Genomic DNA, 18199 nt, shown 5'->3' on the forward strand with positions numbered 1-18199 from the left:
CCTCCCTCAGTCATACACAAAGATGATCATACTCTTGATCTTGCCATCACCCACAATGTGCCACTTCCATGTTTGAGAATCTGAAACCTGTCATCTAATCAGAATCCATTAGTTTTTAACCTATCCCTCCATCTTCCCTCATATTACCCTACTGTTTACTGTGACCTCTAAGCCCTTGACCCCCTCAGTTGTCTTCTAGGTCATCTCCCCTGCATCTCCTTTTTCTCCCCATCTTGACTCCTTGATGAATCACTGCACTATCCTCTCTAGAATCATTAGTCCATCATCAGATTGCCAATTACATCTAGACAAGCCTCAGCTTTGGGTCACTTCCATCATATATTGTCTTTATACCTATTCATATGATGCTGAACAAAGGTGAAGAAAATCATACAAATATTCTACTGAGTACACTATAAATTTATGTTACATAATCTCAACTAGATCTTCACTGCTGCTGGGCAATTCAGCTACACCTCAAGCCACTTATCAAGGCACTATCCCATTCTCCATAGTAGCTCTTCCAAACATTTTTATATCTCCTCAAATTTCCCAAGGCTCTCTTTTCCCTCACCTCAGCTGAGAATCTTGTCTCATTTTTTTTTAGGTTTTTGCAAGGCAAATGGGGTTAAGTGTCTTGCCCAAGGCCACAGGGCTAGGCAACTATTAAGTGTCTGAGACCAGATTTGAACCCAGGTACTCCTGACTCCAGGACCGGTGCTTTATCCACTACGCCACCTAGCCGTCCCAATCCAGCCCATCTTCTTGAACAGATTGTACCCTCTGTCACCCCAACTCTTTCATTTATTTCTGAATCTGGCCTCAGATATTTACTAGCTATGGGACCTTAGGCATCTGACTACCTGACTACCCAGCATCCAGGACATCTCCAGTCATCCCTGATTCATATCTAACTACTGAACCCAGATGGCTCTGGAGGAGAAAGTGAGGTTGATGACTTAGCACAGCACACCCCCTCACTCAAATACAATTCACTTGAATGTCATAACATCACCTCCTTAATGTCAAAGTCTTCTTTGAAAATGAAAGACAAACATCATCATCATCATCACACTGCCTACATTCTCATGTTTCCTCTGTTCTGAAAAACCTTCACTTGATCCTTCTTTCCCTGCATATATCATCTCTTTTACCCTTTGTAGTTAAACTCCTCAAAAGGGTTATCTACAAAGATGCCTGCACTTTCTCTCTCCTCACACTCTTTTTTAACTTCTTACAATCTAGCTACCAACTTTATCATTTCACCAAAATTATTTTTCTCCAAAATTACTAATGATTTCTAAATTATTAAATCCAATGTCCTTTTTTTAATACTTATTCTTCTCAGCCTCTCTGGAGTCTCATTATTCCTTCTCTGTCTTTTTTTTTTTTGCTGGATCCTTCTCCAGATCATGTCCCCCTAATTCTCCAACTGGATGTCTAATAGACATCTTAAACTCAGTCTGTCCAAAATAGAATTCATTATCTGTTTCCTTAAATTCTCCCCCTCTCTTAACTTTCCTATTACCATAGAAGGCAATACCATTCTCCCAGTCCTTCAAGTTCAAAACCTATTCCTCACCTCTCCATCCTCGCAGCCCCTTATTGACTATTTATTGCAAAGGCTGGTAGATTTCACCTCTGCAAGGTCTATAGATTTCATCTCTCACATATGACCCCTTCTCTCTTCTGACACTGCCACCACTCTTGTGGAGTCCCTCATCACCTCATACCTAGATTATTACAGTTTCCTCCTACCTAAACACCTGACAGTACTCTTGAATCCAATAACACTGGTTTCCTGGCTGTTCCACTTTCTCAGGACTGGACATTTTCTCTGGCTGTCCCTCATGTCTGGAATGCTCCCCCACCACTCCAACTACTGGCCTGATTTCTTTTAAATCCCACCTAAAATTCCACTCTCTACAGAAAGCCTTCCTTAATCCCTCTTAATTCCAGAATGTTTTCTCTTTTAATTATTTTCTATTTATCCAGTATATAGTTATTTGTTTGCATATTGTCTCCCCCATTAGATTTTAAGCTCCTAGAGGGCAGGGATTTTCTTTTGCCTCTTTTTTGTATATCCAGCACTGAACATAGCGCTTGGCACATAATAGGCTCTTAATAAATGTTTATTGTTTGACTGTGTGAAACAGGGATGCTTAATCTGGGAAAAGGAATCTCCCTGATGACATAGTAACTGTCTTCAGATACCTAGAGGGCTGCCATATGAAAAAGATGTTGGATTTGTTCTGATTGATCTCAGAGGGTAGGTATGGATTCAAAGGGAGGTAGATTTAGGGTCAGTTTAAGGAAAACTTCCCAAAAATTGAATGATATCCAAAAGTTAAGTGGGCCTTATAAAGTTGTTAGTATAATTATACTAGTGATGGTTTCCTCACCCCTGGAGGTCTTCAAGTAGAGGCTGAACATGGATTCATTTATTTGGGATATTGTGAGAGGAATCTTTGTTTAGATCTAATCTCGATCAGATGACCTCAACCAAAAGAGGCCTTCTCCAGCTCTGAGTTTCTGAGATTCTATGCTTTGTCCTGGGTCATAGAGAAGGTTAATATTAAAGGTAAAACAAGAATCTCTCAAATCTTACTGCTCTTAGGAAAGTAAGGTATAGATGGGTAGACTGGTGAGTCTTAAATCATTTGTGTCAATGGTAGTGAGCACAAAAATTTATTTGCAAATGTCAAGAAACTCTGAAGTGGGAAAGGACCATCAACTCGTGTTATTTTTGCCAGTGCTTGGTACAGTGTCTGGCACATGTTGTTGAGGTAGTTGTTGTTGTTGTTTTTGATAATGATGATGATGATGATGATGATGAGACATTATTCAGTCACATCCAACTTTCTATGTGACCCCATCTGAGTTTGACATTTTTTTCTCCATTTCATTTTACAGATAAGGAAACTCAGGTAAACAAGCTTAAGTGTCTTGCTCAGGGTCACACAGCTAGTAAGTGTATGTGGTCACATTTTAAAACTCAGGAAGAAGAGTGTTCCTGATTCCTGGCTGGGCACACTAAACATTGTGACATCTTACTTTACATAGTAGGCACTTAATATATATTTGCAATTATCTCTTTGGAATCTTCTGAGGAAGAGCTTTTTTTCTAGTAAAACCAAACAATTCTTTTCCTGAAAGCCAGAGATAATATTTACCCTTCTGACTGAAAATTCTGGGAGAGCCTCTTTGACCCTGAGTGTAATGTTACTAAGGAAGCTCACAGGTCTTGACCTTAGCCAAACTCAGTTCAGAAATACAGCTCATAAGAATAAGATGAACGCAGATTCATGACAATCACCAATATTAGGCAGATGATGAAACCTGCTTTCCTCTTTGACAAAGAGAGGTAAGGTGCACAATATTGCCTATACTGTCAGACAATCATTTTTGACAGTGTATTTATATGCAACTTTTTTCTGTTACAAGGGAGAATTTAATGGAGAAGGGAGGATTTGGGGATATGACTGAGGTACACCTAAGAAATGGAATATTATGAAACTTTGTAGAAGGAAAAAAGCTAACTAAGCAATAAATGTTCCTATTTTTCCTGGCTATAAGACAGAAATTTGAAAGTTCCAAGTAGGTTACCAAGCAGATACCTAATAGCCTTCTGAGTTATTCCCACTCTATTCCTTACCCAAACCCAGAGTACAATAACTTCTCTGAGAAGTAAAACAGAGAACAGAGATCTAGATTCAAGACCCTTGTTTCTCTTTATTTAATTTACTCTGTAAATTATTATATATGTCTTTGTTTTTTCTCCTCTTAGTTTCTCCTCTTGTAAGTAGGTTTTTGCTTCATTCTTTACATCTGTATTCCCAGGATCTGGCACAGAGCAGGAACCTGTAGATGGATTCCTTGCTCACTTCTGATCTTTCTTTTGAGCAGCATTTGACTCTGAGGTGGTTGTCCTTATTTCTGTGTGTAAACTGAATCTCTAGGTCTTTTGAGGTTGTCCTGCCGTCCTCTCTCTCTAAGAGCACTTGCCAATATGCTGCTCGATATGCTGCAACTGGATGCTGCTTCAGTGATTACAACATTGGGTAGAACACATCAGGTTTTAGCTTACAAAGAAGCAACATAAGCCATTTAGGTTCTTTGGACAATTCCTCTGTCAGGACAACATCATCAACCATAAAACAAAACAAAGAAAGATAAATGCCACCACTCCTACCCTCCCCCCCCAAAAAAAGCTCTAAGCAAAAGTCCCTCCTTTAAATGTTTTGGACCATTTTTCCTGCAGTGTTAGTATATCAGTATTCTCCACTATTCTCCATCTTGGCTTGCCTCTGAAAAAGCAGAGAGACTGGGAAAGAGCCAGGAGTCACAAAGCCAAGCTGGAGAATAGGCTGGTCAGGTTACTTAATGGCAATAATTACATGTGGAGTTAGCATGATGAGCAGTGGGAAAGGAGGGAAGGAGGTCTAGGACTGAGGGAACCTGGATCCTCGTGTCACTTTGCCAATGACTTGTGTGACTTAGACAACTCTCTTCACATATACAGCCTTAATTTTCTTTATCTGAAAGATGAATTTTAAATTTAAAAAAAAACTGATCATTCCTACCTCATCAGGATGTAATATTTGCTTTAAGCTCTTCAGATGAAAAGAAAGGGAGGAAAAGGTTCTCTGAACAACAGTTTATCTGCTGCTCCATATTTTTTACCACAATAAGTTCTACTCTGTACATGTTGTGCTAGAAACACAGATGTTGACAGCACCCAGCTGTGCCTCACATTAGGACAGCACCTAAATGAAACACATCTGTCAGATTCAAACTTGCATCATGCATGTGTCTGGGATCTGCTCTGCATTCCCTTGTGAAACACTACTTGTGTTAGCCCTAGAAAGGCCTGTATTTCATCCAGGAGTAATTATAAATGAGTTTAATTGCTGGGTTCATCCTCCAGTTTGAGACACCCTTGGAATATCTATCTTCTAGTCTTTTTTTCAGGGGAAAATCAGATGGTAAGAGCTGGAAACTTTACACAGAATTGTATTAGAAAAGGTTTTAAGCTGTTCTGCTAGAAACACAAAAATTGATGCAGTTTTGTTTTGTTTGACACATAGTAGGTACCTAATAAATGTAGACTGTATTTCATTTTGAGTTTTTCAGACAATTGGAATGTAACTGTTACATAAAACTGAAACTCCAGGTGAATTTTAGAAGTGGTCATCCTAAACACTCTGCAAACTACATTGTAGAAAATATCTTTTCCTCCCTTTCTGGTCCCCCCCTAAACAAAGCATATTTGGGGCCTTCTGAGGGAAGCAGGTCTAAGAGGATCCCAAAAGCCTAGGAATGGGGAGTATTCAGATATATTTACCAGCTTAGGATATAAGGCTGATGAACCTGAACACTCCATGTCTTAGGTAAGAGTCAACATCCCTCAAACCAAGTCGCTTTGGACAATTATAGCATGAACAAATCCTGGTAGAGGCCCTACTGTTATATACAAAGTTAGAGGTCATAGTCTAGCCTACCTAATGCCTAGAAGGAACACAAATAAGATTATTCATATACAGCTTTTTTTTCCCAGATTGGCCATATCCATGGCTAAGATTACCCTTCAAACTGGGGAACTATATTTATAAGTTGGTATTGTTGGGTAGCACTGCTCAGAGCCATTTCATGATGTCATCACATGAAGGAAGGGTGGTGTAGGAGAAAGAGCACTGGACCTGGAATCAGAAGACCTGGATTCATGCTCCACTTATGACACTTTCTAGCTATTTGACCTTGGACAGCTTCCCTGGCTCAAACTTCTTATCTGGAAAATGAGGATAACACAATTCCATCTTGTCTCACAATTCTGTTTTGAAGAAAGTTCTTTTGTAAACCTTAAAGTGATGCAGAAATTTAAGTTGATATAATTTAAGATGGAAGAAAACTGTCAGTAACTGTTCTGTAGGTTATAAATTTTCCCTGTCACTTCCAATGAACCTTCAGCCCTTGTTTAGCCCTGGGTTGTAGTGTTTGCCTAAAAAAGTTGACAATGCCAAACCTTATATAGGACAATGGTCCTGAATCTTGTGTTTTTGAGGACCCCACTATGACACAGAAGGATGAGGTAGCTAAAATTGTTCAGTAATTCGGGATGGTAGTGATCAGGTGAGGACCTGCTATGTCCAACATTATGGTGGGCCCTATGGTAGCTAAAGAAGAAGCATGAATAGCTTTATCCTCAAGCAGATCATAGGCTAGCATAGCTCTTTTTTTTCTTCTTCCCCAACCTTTATCTATTTTTTAGACATAAGTCACTACTACCTTTGAGTTCCACTAAGCACATCCCATAACCCAAAATAATGCTCTCTCCTTTTAATCATTTCTGTTTCTTCTTTACTTCTCAAAAGTCATTGGCAGGAATCTCCATGCCTGAAGAAACCCCTGCTCTGACCACAGCTAAGGATTAATAGGAAGAATAGCCAGATATTCACTTTGGAGCTCTGCTGATAATCTGCTGCCTTTACTCTCCTCTATCACAGTTTCTAAAGAAAGAATCTTCCTCTTAGGGATTTGATTTCCACCCAAGAAAAAATTGGACTCCAACACTATGGTCATTAAAGACAGCTGGGATAAAGGAGACACTCAGGTTGGGGTGCTCTTGGAGCCCTTCATCCACCAAGTTGGAGGGCACGTAAGCATGATGAAATATGATGAACATACCATCTGCAAGCCCCTCATCTCTCAAGAACAGAGATTCTATGAGTCCCTACCCTTGGCCATGAAGCAATTTACACCTCAGTACAAAGGTAAGATGGGGGGAAAGTGTTCAGTACTGTTGATGGAGGTTCTTGATAGATATTCCTGCCACATTCTCACATTCCCACTGCTCCCACTTCTCTTAGATGAAGTGGAAGTCAGAGTGACTTTCACTGTCCTTTCACTGGCAACTTTTTAGGCAAATACTGCAACCTAGGGTTAAAGAAGGGCTAAAGGTTCATTGGAAGGAATAGAGAAAAATTTAACTTCCTTTGAACCCCCAACTAAAAGTCTGGAAGAAATGGTACATTGAAATGAGTCCTGTATTTGTCTTTGGAAGACCTGTGTTTGAATCCTGGCTCTGCTATTTATTAATTCTGTAACCATATATCACTGAAGCTCACTGAGCTTGTTTCCTCACCTATAGAATGAACTAGTGAGAATAAGTGATCACTTAAGTTCCTTTTACATGGTTCTAAATCTTATGATCCTATAAATCAGGCAAAGGAAATTGAAAATCAAATATAATGGAAAATCTACCCTGTAATATATCCAGTTCTGAGTATCTTCCAGTAGAGTGTAATTGGTAGGTCACTCATGATTGTGGCCTGCTAAACTTTTTGACAAGTTTCTTTATTGTTTTAACATCACTTTAATAAGCCTATTCTGCAGGCTGAAATTCCTTAGTTTCAAGATAGGAGTTCAAGCCCCACAGGGAGTTATGAAGAAGTTGAGAATAAGTCAATTTAGGAAAAGGGAACATGAGAGAGCACTCAGCTTCCTGCCCTCCCTAGGGAACTCATAAAAGTGAGGAAAAATATAAGACAAGGCCTAGATAGTGCAGCCTGGAAACTTAAGCTTGAAGCAAAGTATGTTAAGAATTTAAGTGTGTTACAGAATTCTCAATTTTAAGTAGAGCTGGGTAAGAACAACTGCCATCAGCTCTTCTGGAGGTTGGGTTCAGTATCCTTACACTTAACGGTGGGCAATATGTCAGAATCGTACTTATGGACATGACTGAGACTCAGCTGGGAATTCATGCAGTCTGTTCCCATTCCTGACCTTTGCTTAATTAGGCTCAAAGGGTTTCAGTACATACCTCTGCTAATGTTCTCAGAGTTGAGATGAAGTGACAGGTGTAGTAAAACCCAAGCAGGTCTTTACAAAGAAGTGTTTCAGGTGTGTGTGTGTGTCTGTGTCTGTGTCTGTGTGTCTGTGTGTATCTAACAGTGTGTATGCTTTAAAGAATTTAAGAAAAATCTATTGAGTTTCATTACCACACCAAAAGGCAAAGGAAAAGGATCAATGGAGACAATTATGATTTCTGAATAATTCAGACAAAAACCTTCCCTGGCTTCAGTTGTTCCAGTTAATTGGGAAAACAGCAGATTTAGGTCTGAATTAATCACATAATTTGGCCTAGATATTTATTCACCTAACCACTGAATGTTAAAAATGAATTATATAAGTGAATATATTTTATATACATATATATATATAAATAGAAAATAATTTAAGGGGTAGTCATGGTGAGGCAGATAGTGATGCAATAGATAGAGCATGAATCTGAAATCAGGAAGACTTGCCTTCAAATTCTTTCTCAGACATTTACTAGCTGTGTGACCCCGGGCAAGTCACTTAATTTCTGATGGCCTCAGTTTCCTCAACCATAAAATGAAAAAAATAATAATAGCACCTGATTCCCAGGATTGTTTCAAAATAATATTTGTAAAAATGCCAATGCTTGGCATATAAAAACATATAAAAATGTAGACTCTTAATAAATGTTTATTCCTTTCCCCTTCCCTTAAATCTTCATTCTAATGAGTTGGGCAAAAGCATTTTACAGATATGATCAATAATTTCTTCCCTATCTTGAAAGAAGAGATGTTTGGATTAGACAGGTCCTTATTAAGTGATATGTTCTCGAGGGAACCTTCCTATATTTGTAAACCTAATTGTGGCTCAATATTCACATGGTAACAATCTAGTCAGAGAGGCTGTGCAGAAACAGCTTTTAGGAGAACAACCAGGCTAGGATCATTCCAGGCTCTTTTCAGAACAATACTTTCACCAGCACATCCTGCTAGCCCCAGGGACAATCGTGCCACAGGCTAAAGTTGATATATCCTTTCATTCTACTACTCCACACCCTCCTTAGCCCCCATCTCTCCTTCTTGTCACCCCCCTCACATAGCACCCCCTGTTCTCTTCATCAAAACGTACCTGTCCTTATATCTTGATCCCTCAAGGAACCTGGCCTAAACTAAGAGGATGATAGCTCAATACATCACCATCCTAGATCATATCATGTTTTATGAACTGCCTAGAATTCCACAATCAAAGAGAGTGAGTGATAAGGGAATATCAGGCACTTGTATCCAAGGCCAATAAAGATGAGATTCAGGGCTAGAGATGCCTTCCAGAACCCCAAAATCATACCATAAAAATGACCTCTTTTCATCAATCAGGACTTTCCCAAAAAATATGAACCAATGTCACAAACCCTAGTTTGTTGACCAGGAAGTGTGATCTGTTTAGTGCCACTATCCAAGCAAAGTGGCAAGAACATGATTCTATAAAAATTAGGTTCTGAAAGTTTTTATCATCTAAGCAAGAAGAAATCCCATAACCTACAAGGTCACAGATGCTCTGTGATGGCAGAGGGGAGATATATTTGGACTGGGAAGCACTTCTCATATGGGAAAGTATCACCAAAGGCATAATTTTTTCAAATGCTGATAGACCCTGAAGGTTTCTTGTCTCCTTCTCCTACCCTATTACCAAAAGGTAACTAAAAAGATTAAAAAGATCAGAACTAAAAAGATCATTTAGTCCAAACCCCTCATTTATGTAGGAAATTGAAGAGGATAGGGGAAGTGGTCTGCCCCAAGGAACACAAATCTGGGCTTTGAACCTAGGTCCTCTTACTTTAAATCTACTATATCATTACGGCTTGTTAGAGACAATGCCAGTACTAGATCCCAAGGCTCTCAACTCCTTGTCCTGGGCACTCTCTACCAGACTATAAAGTTCTATGCAATTTCCCTATAGCAGGAAGAAGACTGTGGAAGACAGTTTCCTGTGTTGACCAATGCACTGCCAGAGTATTTTATCTCTGTTTTCATCATCCTGCAAGCTGAATCAGGACAGAAAGAATTTGAGGCAGGGAAGAGATTCCACTGGGCAATCTTAACATGTTAGGTCTTGTCATGAAGAGGGTGTTGCGAAAGCATTCCCAAAGATGTGTAATGAAAGGGACTGGAATAGGGGCAGGGAGAAAAGAAGCCAGAGAAGTGAGGAGGAAAGAAGAAAATGAGATATCTTATTTGTCTTAGCTACACCCTCTCAGACAGGTCTAATGTCCTTGAGGCACCCACCAGCAGTTTCTATATACTCTCTGATTCTGAATTGACCAGGATATTAAGGACAAACTCCTAGTCCCAGTTGGTTAATAGCTTAACCGGACTCATATTGCAGAAGGCAGCAAGCAAATGCACTCATAAATTTAAAAATAAATATATGACAGAATACTCAGTGAGACTCAGTCTGCCATGCAGCCAAACAAAAATTGCTGGGATGCTTTGGGAATGTCAATCGTGTCTCTAAATATTCACTGTCTGCCCAGTTGGCATTGTCTGGAGAGGATCAAGATGATTTCAGAAGGCTGGTGCTGGAAAGCACTTTACTTTCTACTGGAGTATGTTCTCCGCTCACCTCCCACCCCCTGCACCCCCACACAGGTAGACTTTACTGCCCTAGGCTCAAAAGATCTAATTTGCATGGGCAGCAGGACAAATGTTGGTAGTCCCATGTGCTAGTTCAGCACAATGGGGAAAGCCGTGTCGATAGCAGTAGGTTGGGGCTAAATGAATCAAATTCAGTGAAGCAGTCTGAATCCAGTCGACATGTTGCTTTATAATATGGCAGACTTTTATATTAACAACCAGTAACTTATATGCTTTGTGGCCTAGCCTCCCTTTCACTACCCAGCTAGGTCTCTAACTATAGCTAGTGAGGTTGAGCTATCAAGCTCAATTCAAATCTATTCAATGCAATAAACACTTATTAAACACTCACAGGTGCAAGAAAGTGGAGGAGATACAAAGTGAAGATAAAGTACATTGCTTTCCTTCTTGAAACTCAGTCTAATAAATATAAAGTGATACATATATATTTTGTACACACATATCTAATACATGATACTGCTTTAGAGGAGTACAAAACAAAAGTGCTACATGAGGCCAAAGTGGAACAAAAGGAGTAATCAGGAAAGACTTATAAGATTGTAGATTTAGAGTTCATCTCATTTTAAAGATGAAAAACCTGAGGCCCAGGGACATAAACAGAGTTGCCCAAATTCCCACAGATAGGGTCAGAGGCAAGTCTTCTCTAACTCCAGAGCCAGTATTTTTTCCATTAAATCACACTTATCCATAAAAGAAGCAATTTTCAAGATGGGCTTCAAAGGATCAAAGAGTTTAGAGGGAGGTTCAGGTATAAGGAACAGCATGAACGAAGTAAGGAGGCAGGAAATGACAGATAAGGCTAGGGAAAAGTAGGAGTTGGATGTGAGTACAGAGGGAAGGGGTTGTACAGATGTGGGAGTGAGAGGGAGAGAACCTGAGAGTGTGAAAAATAGCTTTGACTGCATCCCAAAAGAAATAGATATAATTTTTTGGATAATCCATTATTTGAGATTATCTGTATTTTTGATCCCATGCCTAGTGCCAAAAATTAAAACATCCAAATAGAATCTGAGTCTTTCTTTGAGACTTTCTAATTCCACATGTCCTTCAGGCTATGGATCTTCATGGGTCTGTATGCTTTGGACAAGTGATAAATTCTACATATAATGTGGATTATAGCTTGGCCAGATCTGAACTGACCCTACCAAGTGTTTCATTCATCCCTTGCTATACTCAACCAACAAATTCACAAGGAACCTTGTTTGCTGACAAAAGAATAAGCACCACGGCCAAGGCCAATGAGTTTTTCCCTTTTCTTACTTTAGGGAAGACTATTCCAAGAAGGGTTTTGTTTTCAAAGGTCAGACAAAGTCCCTTAGGAGTTCAAACAAGCCCTGAAGCAAAAAATTAACTTCCCCAAAGTCCCTCCAACAATTCACATCTTTGTTCTCCTATCAGGCTCTAGCCCCTCCTTGTTTCCCCTTCACCTCTCAGGAGGAGTTTGACTGTTCTTTCCTGTGGGAAGAATAAAACAACAAATCCAACTGTGTACACAGTGGGAGTGTTCCTCCTAGTACTTGCAGTACCTGGCTGAATTTAGGCACTGGCAGCAGAACATATGACTAAAAGTGACCTTCAAGTTCTCTTAAGAAGTAAACTCAAGTTAGATCTTAGACATCCATTGACCAGAAAGGTTGGGTGAACCTCAAGTCAGTGGCAATTTTAAACAAACTTCCCCCCGATTTGGGGCACATGGGTTTCACTCTCTACCAAAAGTCACCCCCCTCAAGGTAACCAGTTGGTGCCTTATTTTAGCTATACTTGAGAAGTCATATGAATAATGGAAAAATCACTGAAACTAGACAAGGATTCTAGCTTACTAGCTGCCTGTCCTTGAGCAAGTCACTTGAGCCTGTCTCACATCTGTAAAGGAGGAAAAATAATATTTGCACTACATCCCCTGAAGGTTTTTATAAGAACCAACTGTGAATAACATATAAAATAATTCCAAAGTGCTATATACATGTGAGCTGTTACAGACATTACCAGTCTGGTAATGGGGGAACAGAATGGTGAATTCTTTGGTGCTAAACTTTTAGGACATTTCTCAGGCCTCAAAAGATTAGAGAAAAAATTCAAAAGAGATTCTTTTGAGAAATGGGAGGACTATCCTGGAGGATATAGGAAAGGAGGATATAGGAAAGCTTAGATAAGAGGAATGAGCCAATTCAAGCCAGAAAGGATACAATAATGAAGAGAAAGATATCAGCCCTTTCACTACTTATTTGGAAAAAATTGCAACTTGTCCTTAGCAAAGTGGCTGTTTTTTGAAATTTCATTTTAAATTGGGTAGTAACTGCACTTCAGACTTCAGCTCCTTGGAGAGGACAGCAAGACACCAAATAACAATGTGATGAAACCAACTATACCAAGCAAGGATAGCAGTGGTATCCCAAACCATGACAACACTCACACATACCCCCAAAAAAAAGGTTGAAGGAAAACTCAGCAGGAATCCACTACTTAGTCAACTGCATTCTCATACCCTCAGTTGTCCAGTCTTTGTATGCCCACTGCTTTCACTTAAACAGAAAAGCATCCAGAATATAATGAAAAGAATACTGAACTAGGTAATCTGGATTTGAATTCAGTCTGATAGTTATTAGCTATGAGACCATGGGAAAGTCCTGATCTCAATTTCCTTATTTTTTAAATGGGGTATTAATATATATACATATATATATATATATATATGTATATATATACAGAGAGAGAGAGGTATTATGAGAAGAGCGACCTATTGGCTATTCTTGGAAGTTGAGGGGATGTGCACTCAAATGTCATTTCTATCACCTTCAAGTTGTGTGACCATGGACAAGTCACTTAACTAACTCTGCCTGAGTTAACTCTCTAAGGCTCTTCTATAAAGGCATAGATTGTATAGGTATGGGGAATTCCAAATGAAGAAATAAAGAATATAATAAAGAAATAAAGAAAATAAATTCCATATCTTTTATGTGTATGAGCTGTATGAGGTTAATGCATTATAAAACTTAAAGAGCTTCAGAAAAGTGACTTGTTATTAGTTTTACTACTGTTAAAGTGATGCAATAGTACAGCAGCAAAGTGGATAGAGAGTTGGGCCTGGAATCAGGCACACTTGAGTTCAAATACAGCTCCAGATAGTTACTAGCTGTGTGAACCAGGCCAGTAACTTTACTCTGCCTCAGTTCCTTCATCTGTAAAAATGGGAATAATAGAATAACCTTTCAGGGTTGTTGTGAGGGTCAAATGAGAAGATAATCTTAAAGTGTTAGGCACACAGTAAAAGAACTATAATATAGTTATCTATTATATATGTTATCTATTATAAATATTAAAAAAAAATTTTTCTTTCCTAGTCATTTAAGAACACCAAGCACACACTTCCAGGCAGAGTCCTATGCTAACAGTACAGATCATCAAAGTACTTTGCCCAAGAGGAACTTATTCTTTAATAGGAAACAGAATCATTATAGGGTGGGTATCAATATGTGTAATGCTAGAGATTTCCAGAATGAATTCACTATCTTAAACAGAAAGCATTATCTTTCCCCAAAACAAAGAGACAATTATGATACCTTTACTTCAACGAAAAATCTGTAATTCCATTTCCAGGAAGACATATCAAAACCATTCTACAACTAGCTGCATGTTATTTAAGGGTTGCTATGGCAGAAAAATTCATTCCCCTGCTCTAATCTGATCAGGAAGCTCTCTAAACCTAACTAACCTGATTTCTGAAAACAGACATCTAGTCCACCTGGACCTGAGGCCTGAGGCCACCTGGATCTGAGGCCTTTCCATCTTGGTGAGGACTGCCAGATACTATGTAGGCTGGTGTAGCCTTCCACTTTTCAGTGTCACCTTAGGGCAGTGGAAGATCATAAGAGTCACATATTTAGAGCTGAAAGAGGACCTTCGGGAAAGAGCCTCCCATCATTCATTATCATTTTCAAAGTTATCTGTTTTTCCCTTTCCATTACATCTCCCCCCATCCAAAATAGAAAGTTTTATTCATTCTTCCTCTGCAGAATATAGGGAAGCTACAGTTTCAACTCAAGCCCCTGTCATCTCTAGCATTGGAACATTCTGTCTCCTAACTGGTCTCACTACATCCATCTCTCTCCTTATTTAACTATTGTCTTTTCTTCCAAAGTAATCTTGCTGTCTTATTACCCTGTTCAAAAATTTTCAGAGACTGTTCCCTCTCCCCTTCCTGTCCCATTACTTATTGAAAAAATTCAGTTGTTAGGGAAAAAGAGAAAGAGAAGTACAGGAGATAAAAAAAAATAAAATATATCAATAAATATTTTAAGGAAAAAGTACAGATTTCTTAGTCTATTATTTACAACCCCCCTACAACCAGGCCTACCTTTCAAGAATGATTTCATACTGCTGTCCTTTAGACATTCCAATCAAAGTGGAATTTTCCAAGCCCCTGCCCCAGCCTTCCCTGTCCTTACTCATCTCCTTGATTTTGCTCACATTCTGAATGGAATCCTCTGGCCATCCCACCTCACTCCTCAGTTAGCCTTTCCTTCTTTCAAGATGCTGTTCTGATTGTCAACTTCTCCACAAAATCTTCACTACTTTTCTCCTTACCCCTCCTAACCTCTATTCCCCCCCCCCCCAAATGAAAGTGATATCTCCTTCAAGCCTCTCATGGCATTTTGGGCCTCTTATTTGCACTTATATGCTAATCCATATTATAGCTATTAGAGTATATGTCTTACCTCATCTACTGGACTTCAAAGCTTCTTTTGAGTTGGAATTGTGTCTTACCTTTGTATCCCTGGCATCTTATAAAACTGTACAGATGTTCCTTTTCTCCAATTAAAATCTAATTCAAACTTTTCTTATCTTTTCTTGACATTACTTAGTAATATTCTTAAATTTGCTTAACTTATTTAATATACTAGTAGAAAAGTCCATTTAGCAAATTAATTAATTGGGTCTCTGCATATTCTCCTTTTCCTAAACAGATTAGTAAGTAAGCCATTCTGCTTTGATTACAGTCAGTAATGGGCATTAGGAAATTTTACAAAGAGTAACCAGGTCCATAATATTTTTGTGTGGCTTCTAATCCAAACACAAAGCCATGTATAACTGCTAAATAGTTTTTTGAGGAAAGACAAATGATGGGTTGATTGTGGAGATTCCTCCCTCCAAAAGTAATTCAAAAGGAATTTTGAAGGAAGAAACCTTGTTTAGCAGGAAAAAATCAGGTAGAAGTTCTGGCATGTGTCACAAACTCCTTCTCCACAACAGAAAAACATATGCCTTGCTTGTCCCTTAGACTAAAACCATGGGCTGATTATGAAACTCACTTCTCACAGAATCAGTTGCCCTGACATTTTGAAGTGTGCCCTTGTTGGTTTAGCAGTTTTATGACTAGCAAAATACAACTATGCAAAGAAATCTGGGAATGCAAGAATATAATGTAAAAAACAGGTTATATTTGAAGCATAAAAGGGCAGAGAAAGAAGGGAGAAAGGGAAAAAAAGGAGAGGGCAAACCAGAAACAGCCTGGGGCTATTTCTTGTAGACTTAGAGATAAGTCTGGTCTCATTCGGGGATAGGATCTATTTCAAACTAAATTAGGCCAGTCTCCAAGCTCTTCCTTAAGATGATGGCACTTCAAGGCAGACTGTTTATGGGGCAAGTAGCTCTTGCCATTGAAACTGCTGTCATCTATTCTAAAATCATCTATCTACTTAATCCCGCTGGGTTTTTTTCTCTCCTCCCTCCCACACCCAGTAAAGAGACTATAGAAAGAGTCCTAGGGTTAGTATCAGAGAACATTTTGGTTCTGCTACTTAATTCACTGGCCACCCACATTTTCCTCTGTAAAATGAAGGGGTTGAACCAGATGACCTTTAAGGTCACCTCTATCATCTTTTCTTATCTTTTCTTTTCATTTTAGGCACTGTCACTGTGCATCTCCTGAAAGACAGCCGGGGTCATCTCAGTCTGGTTGCCAGCCCACTAACAGATAACTGTGGGCCCTATGATGCATCATCTGAGTCCTCAATGATGCTATGGCAGAAGCTGCAGAAAAACAACAGTGGCCATGGCAAAGACTGTCCTCTTGTTCAGTGGAAGCACAGTCAGCTGACACAATCTCTTAAGGAGAGGTGAGCAGTATCTATAAGCCAAAATGCAAAGACAGAGGGTTTTCAAACAGACAAATCACCTTCTGCCCAAAACAGGCTTGAGGATGAAATCTGGGAGGGAGGGAAGGAGGGAGGGAGGGAGGGAGAGAGAGAGAGAGAGAGAGAGAGAGAGAGAGAGAGAGAGAGAGAAAGAATATATTTATTTATTTTCTGGGGTCATTGTGAGAAAAAATTCCATGAACCTTAAAATACTATATAAATAAGTTAGACTGAGAATAACCAATGTGGTAACCAACAGAAGAAATAATAAAACCTCTTTCTCTAATTTTCCAAAATCCACTAGTAAATTAAGGTATTTTATATGACATTTATAGAAAAGAAGATAAAAATTAATTTCTGCTAGCACTTAATAAATATTGCACTATGGTATTTGATATGCATGCCCCCCCAAAAAACCTACAACATCAACCCTTGTGAGGTGAGAACTATAAAGTATGATTTTTTTTCTTTATTTAGTGACCAGAAAGGGGAAAATGAAGTAAAACATACCTGTAATGTTTTATTTTCTAATACAACTGTGGTGAAAAGAGTAGAGAAGTGAATGTCATGTTCATTGGGTTAATCTGCTTTTTTTCAAATGCAAGAATATGAGAGGTTTCAGGGGTCTAATGTCCTTAGAGAGAATGTCAGACACTTGGAAAATGTCAACTGATCTTTCCCTGATAAAGATGATCCCTGGCGTTTCTTAAAACTTATTTGGAACAAAACTGACACTTCCTAAAGTTGCCCCAGAATCTAATTAAGTAAGCCTGTTGACTATATGAGCCTGGAACAATCTCCATTTTACAGATAGGGCAATTAAAGCAAAGGAGAGTAGGCAAAAGTCACAGAGTTAGAAAGAGATCTCATGGCTACTGAGCTCCCATTCACTAATCAAGACAAAAGGCCCCCTTTGATTCAAATCTAAATGGAAAAAAACCACACTAAAATTACTCCAGAACACTTGGAAATGAATTAAAATAAATTCAAAATTCTGCATTGGGTTAACTTTCTTTTGAATTATTCTAATTCTCATAAATAATTTCATTCCACAGGTTGCTGTGGTCAAAGAATTCATTATCTAATGACTAGCTTATTGGTAATAAGACTCTCAGTACTTAGCCCAGTCCTTGGAAAAAAGAAATATCTATAGGTCAGCATAGGGTTCCATTGGTATCCTCATGATGCCCAGAAAAATCAAGGAAGATCCCCAGAATAAGGGATAAGGTCACTATGGCAAACATGGAAAGATGAATAAGAGTAGAATAGGATGAGCAGGTATGTATGGGTTTAAACTATATCACACAGTGATGAGATCACAGGTTCATCTGAGTATTTGAATAAAAGTGCTTTAGAAAAATATAATAAGGTAATTTAGTTATTAATTTTGGTTTTTAGTAAGGATTTTATAAAACTAACTTTAGTAAACAAAACCAATTAAACTTAGACTTACAACTGCACTAAAAAAAAAAAAAGAAATAAAAACCCTCTTCCATACAGATATCTATAACAAGACATAGTAGGTAACACAATGGAGAAAATGTTGGGCCTAGAGTCGGGTAGAACCGAGTTCAGATCTAGACTCAGACACTTGCT

General features: G+C 38.7%; 1 protein-coding gene across 3 annotated transcripts in view; it reads left to right on the forward strand.

Annotated features, from left to right (window-relative positions):
* Positions 1-18199, forward strand: part of IP6K3 (inositol hexakisphosphate kinase 3) — a 39521-nt gene that overhangs the window by 8587 nt on the left and 12735 nt on the right. For 2 of the 3 annotated variants that reach the window (XM_074236533.1, XM_074236534.1), the window contains exons 2-3: positions 6531-6770; positions 16375-16585. In XM_074236533.1, coding sequence (XP_074092634.1) covers positions 6572-6770; positions 16375-16585 — 410 coding nt within the window. In that variant the 5' untranslated portion in view covers positions 6531-6571. Of the gene's footprint in view, positions 1-6371; positions 6771-16374; positions 16586-18199 lie in introns of all 3 variants that reach the window. The other variant, XM_074236532.1, reaches the window with a different exon arrangement.

The sequence above is a fragment of the Macrotis lagotis genome, chromosome 5 (assembly GCF_037893015.1).
Source record: "Macrotis lagotis isolate mMagLag1 chromosome 5, bilby.v1.9.chrom.fasta, whole genome shotgun sequence".
NCBI lineage: Eukaryota > Metazoa > Chordata > Mammalia > Peramelemorphia > Peramelidae > Macrotis > Macrotis lagotis.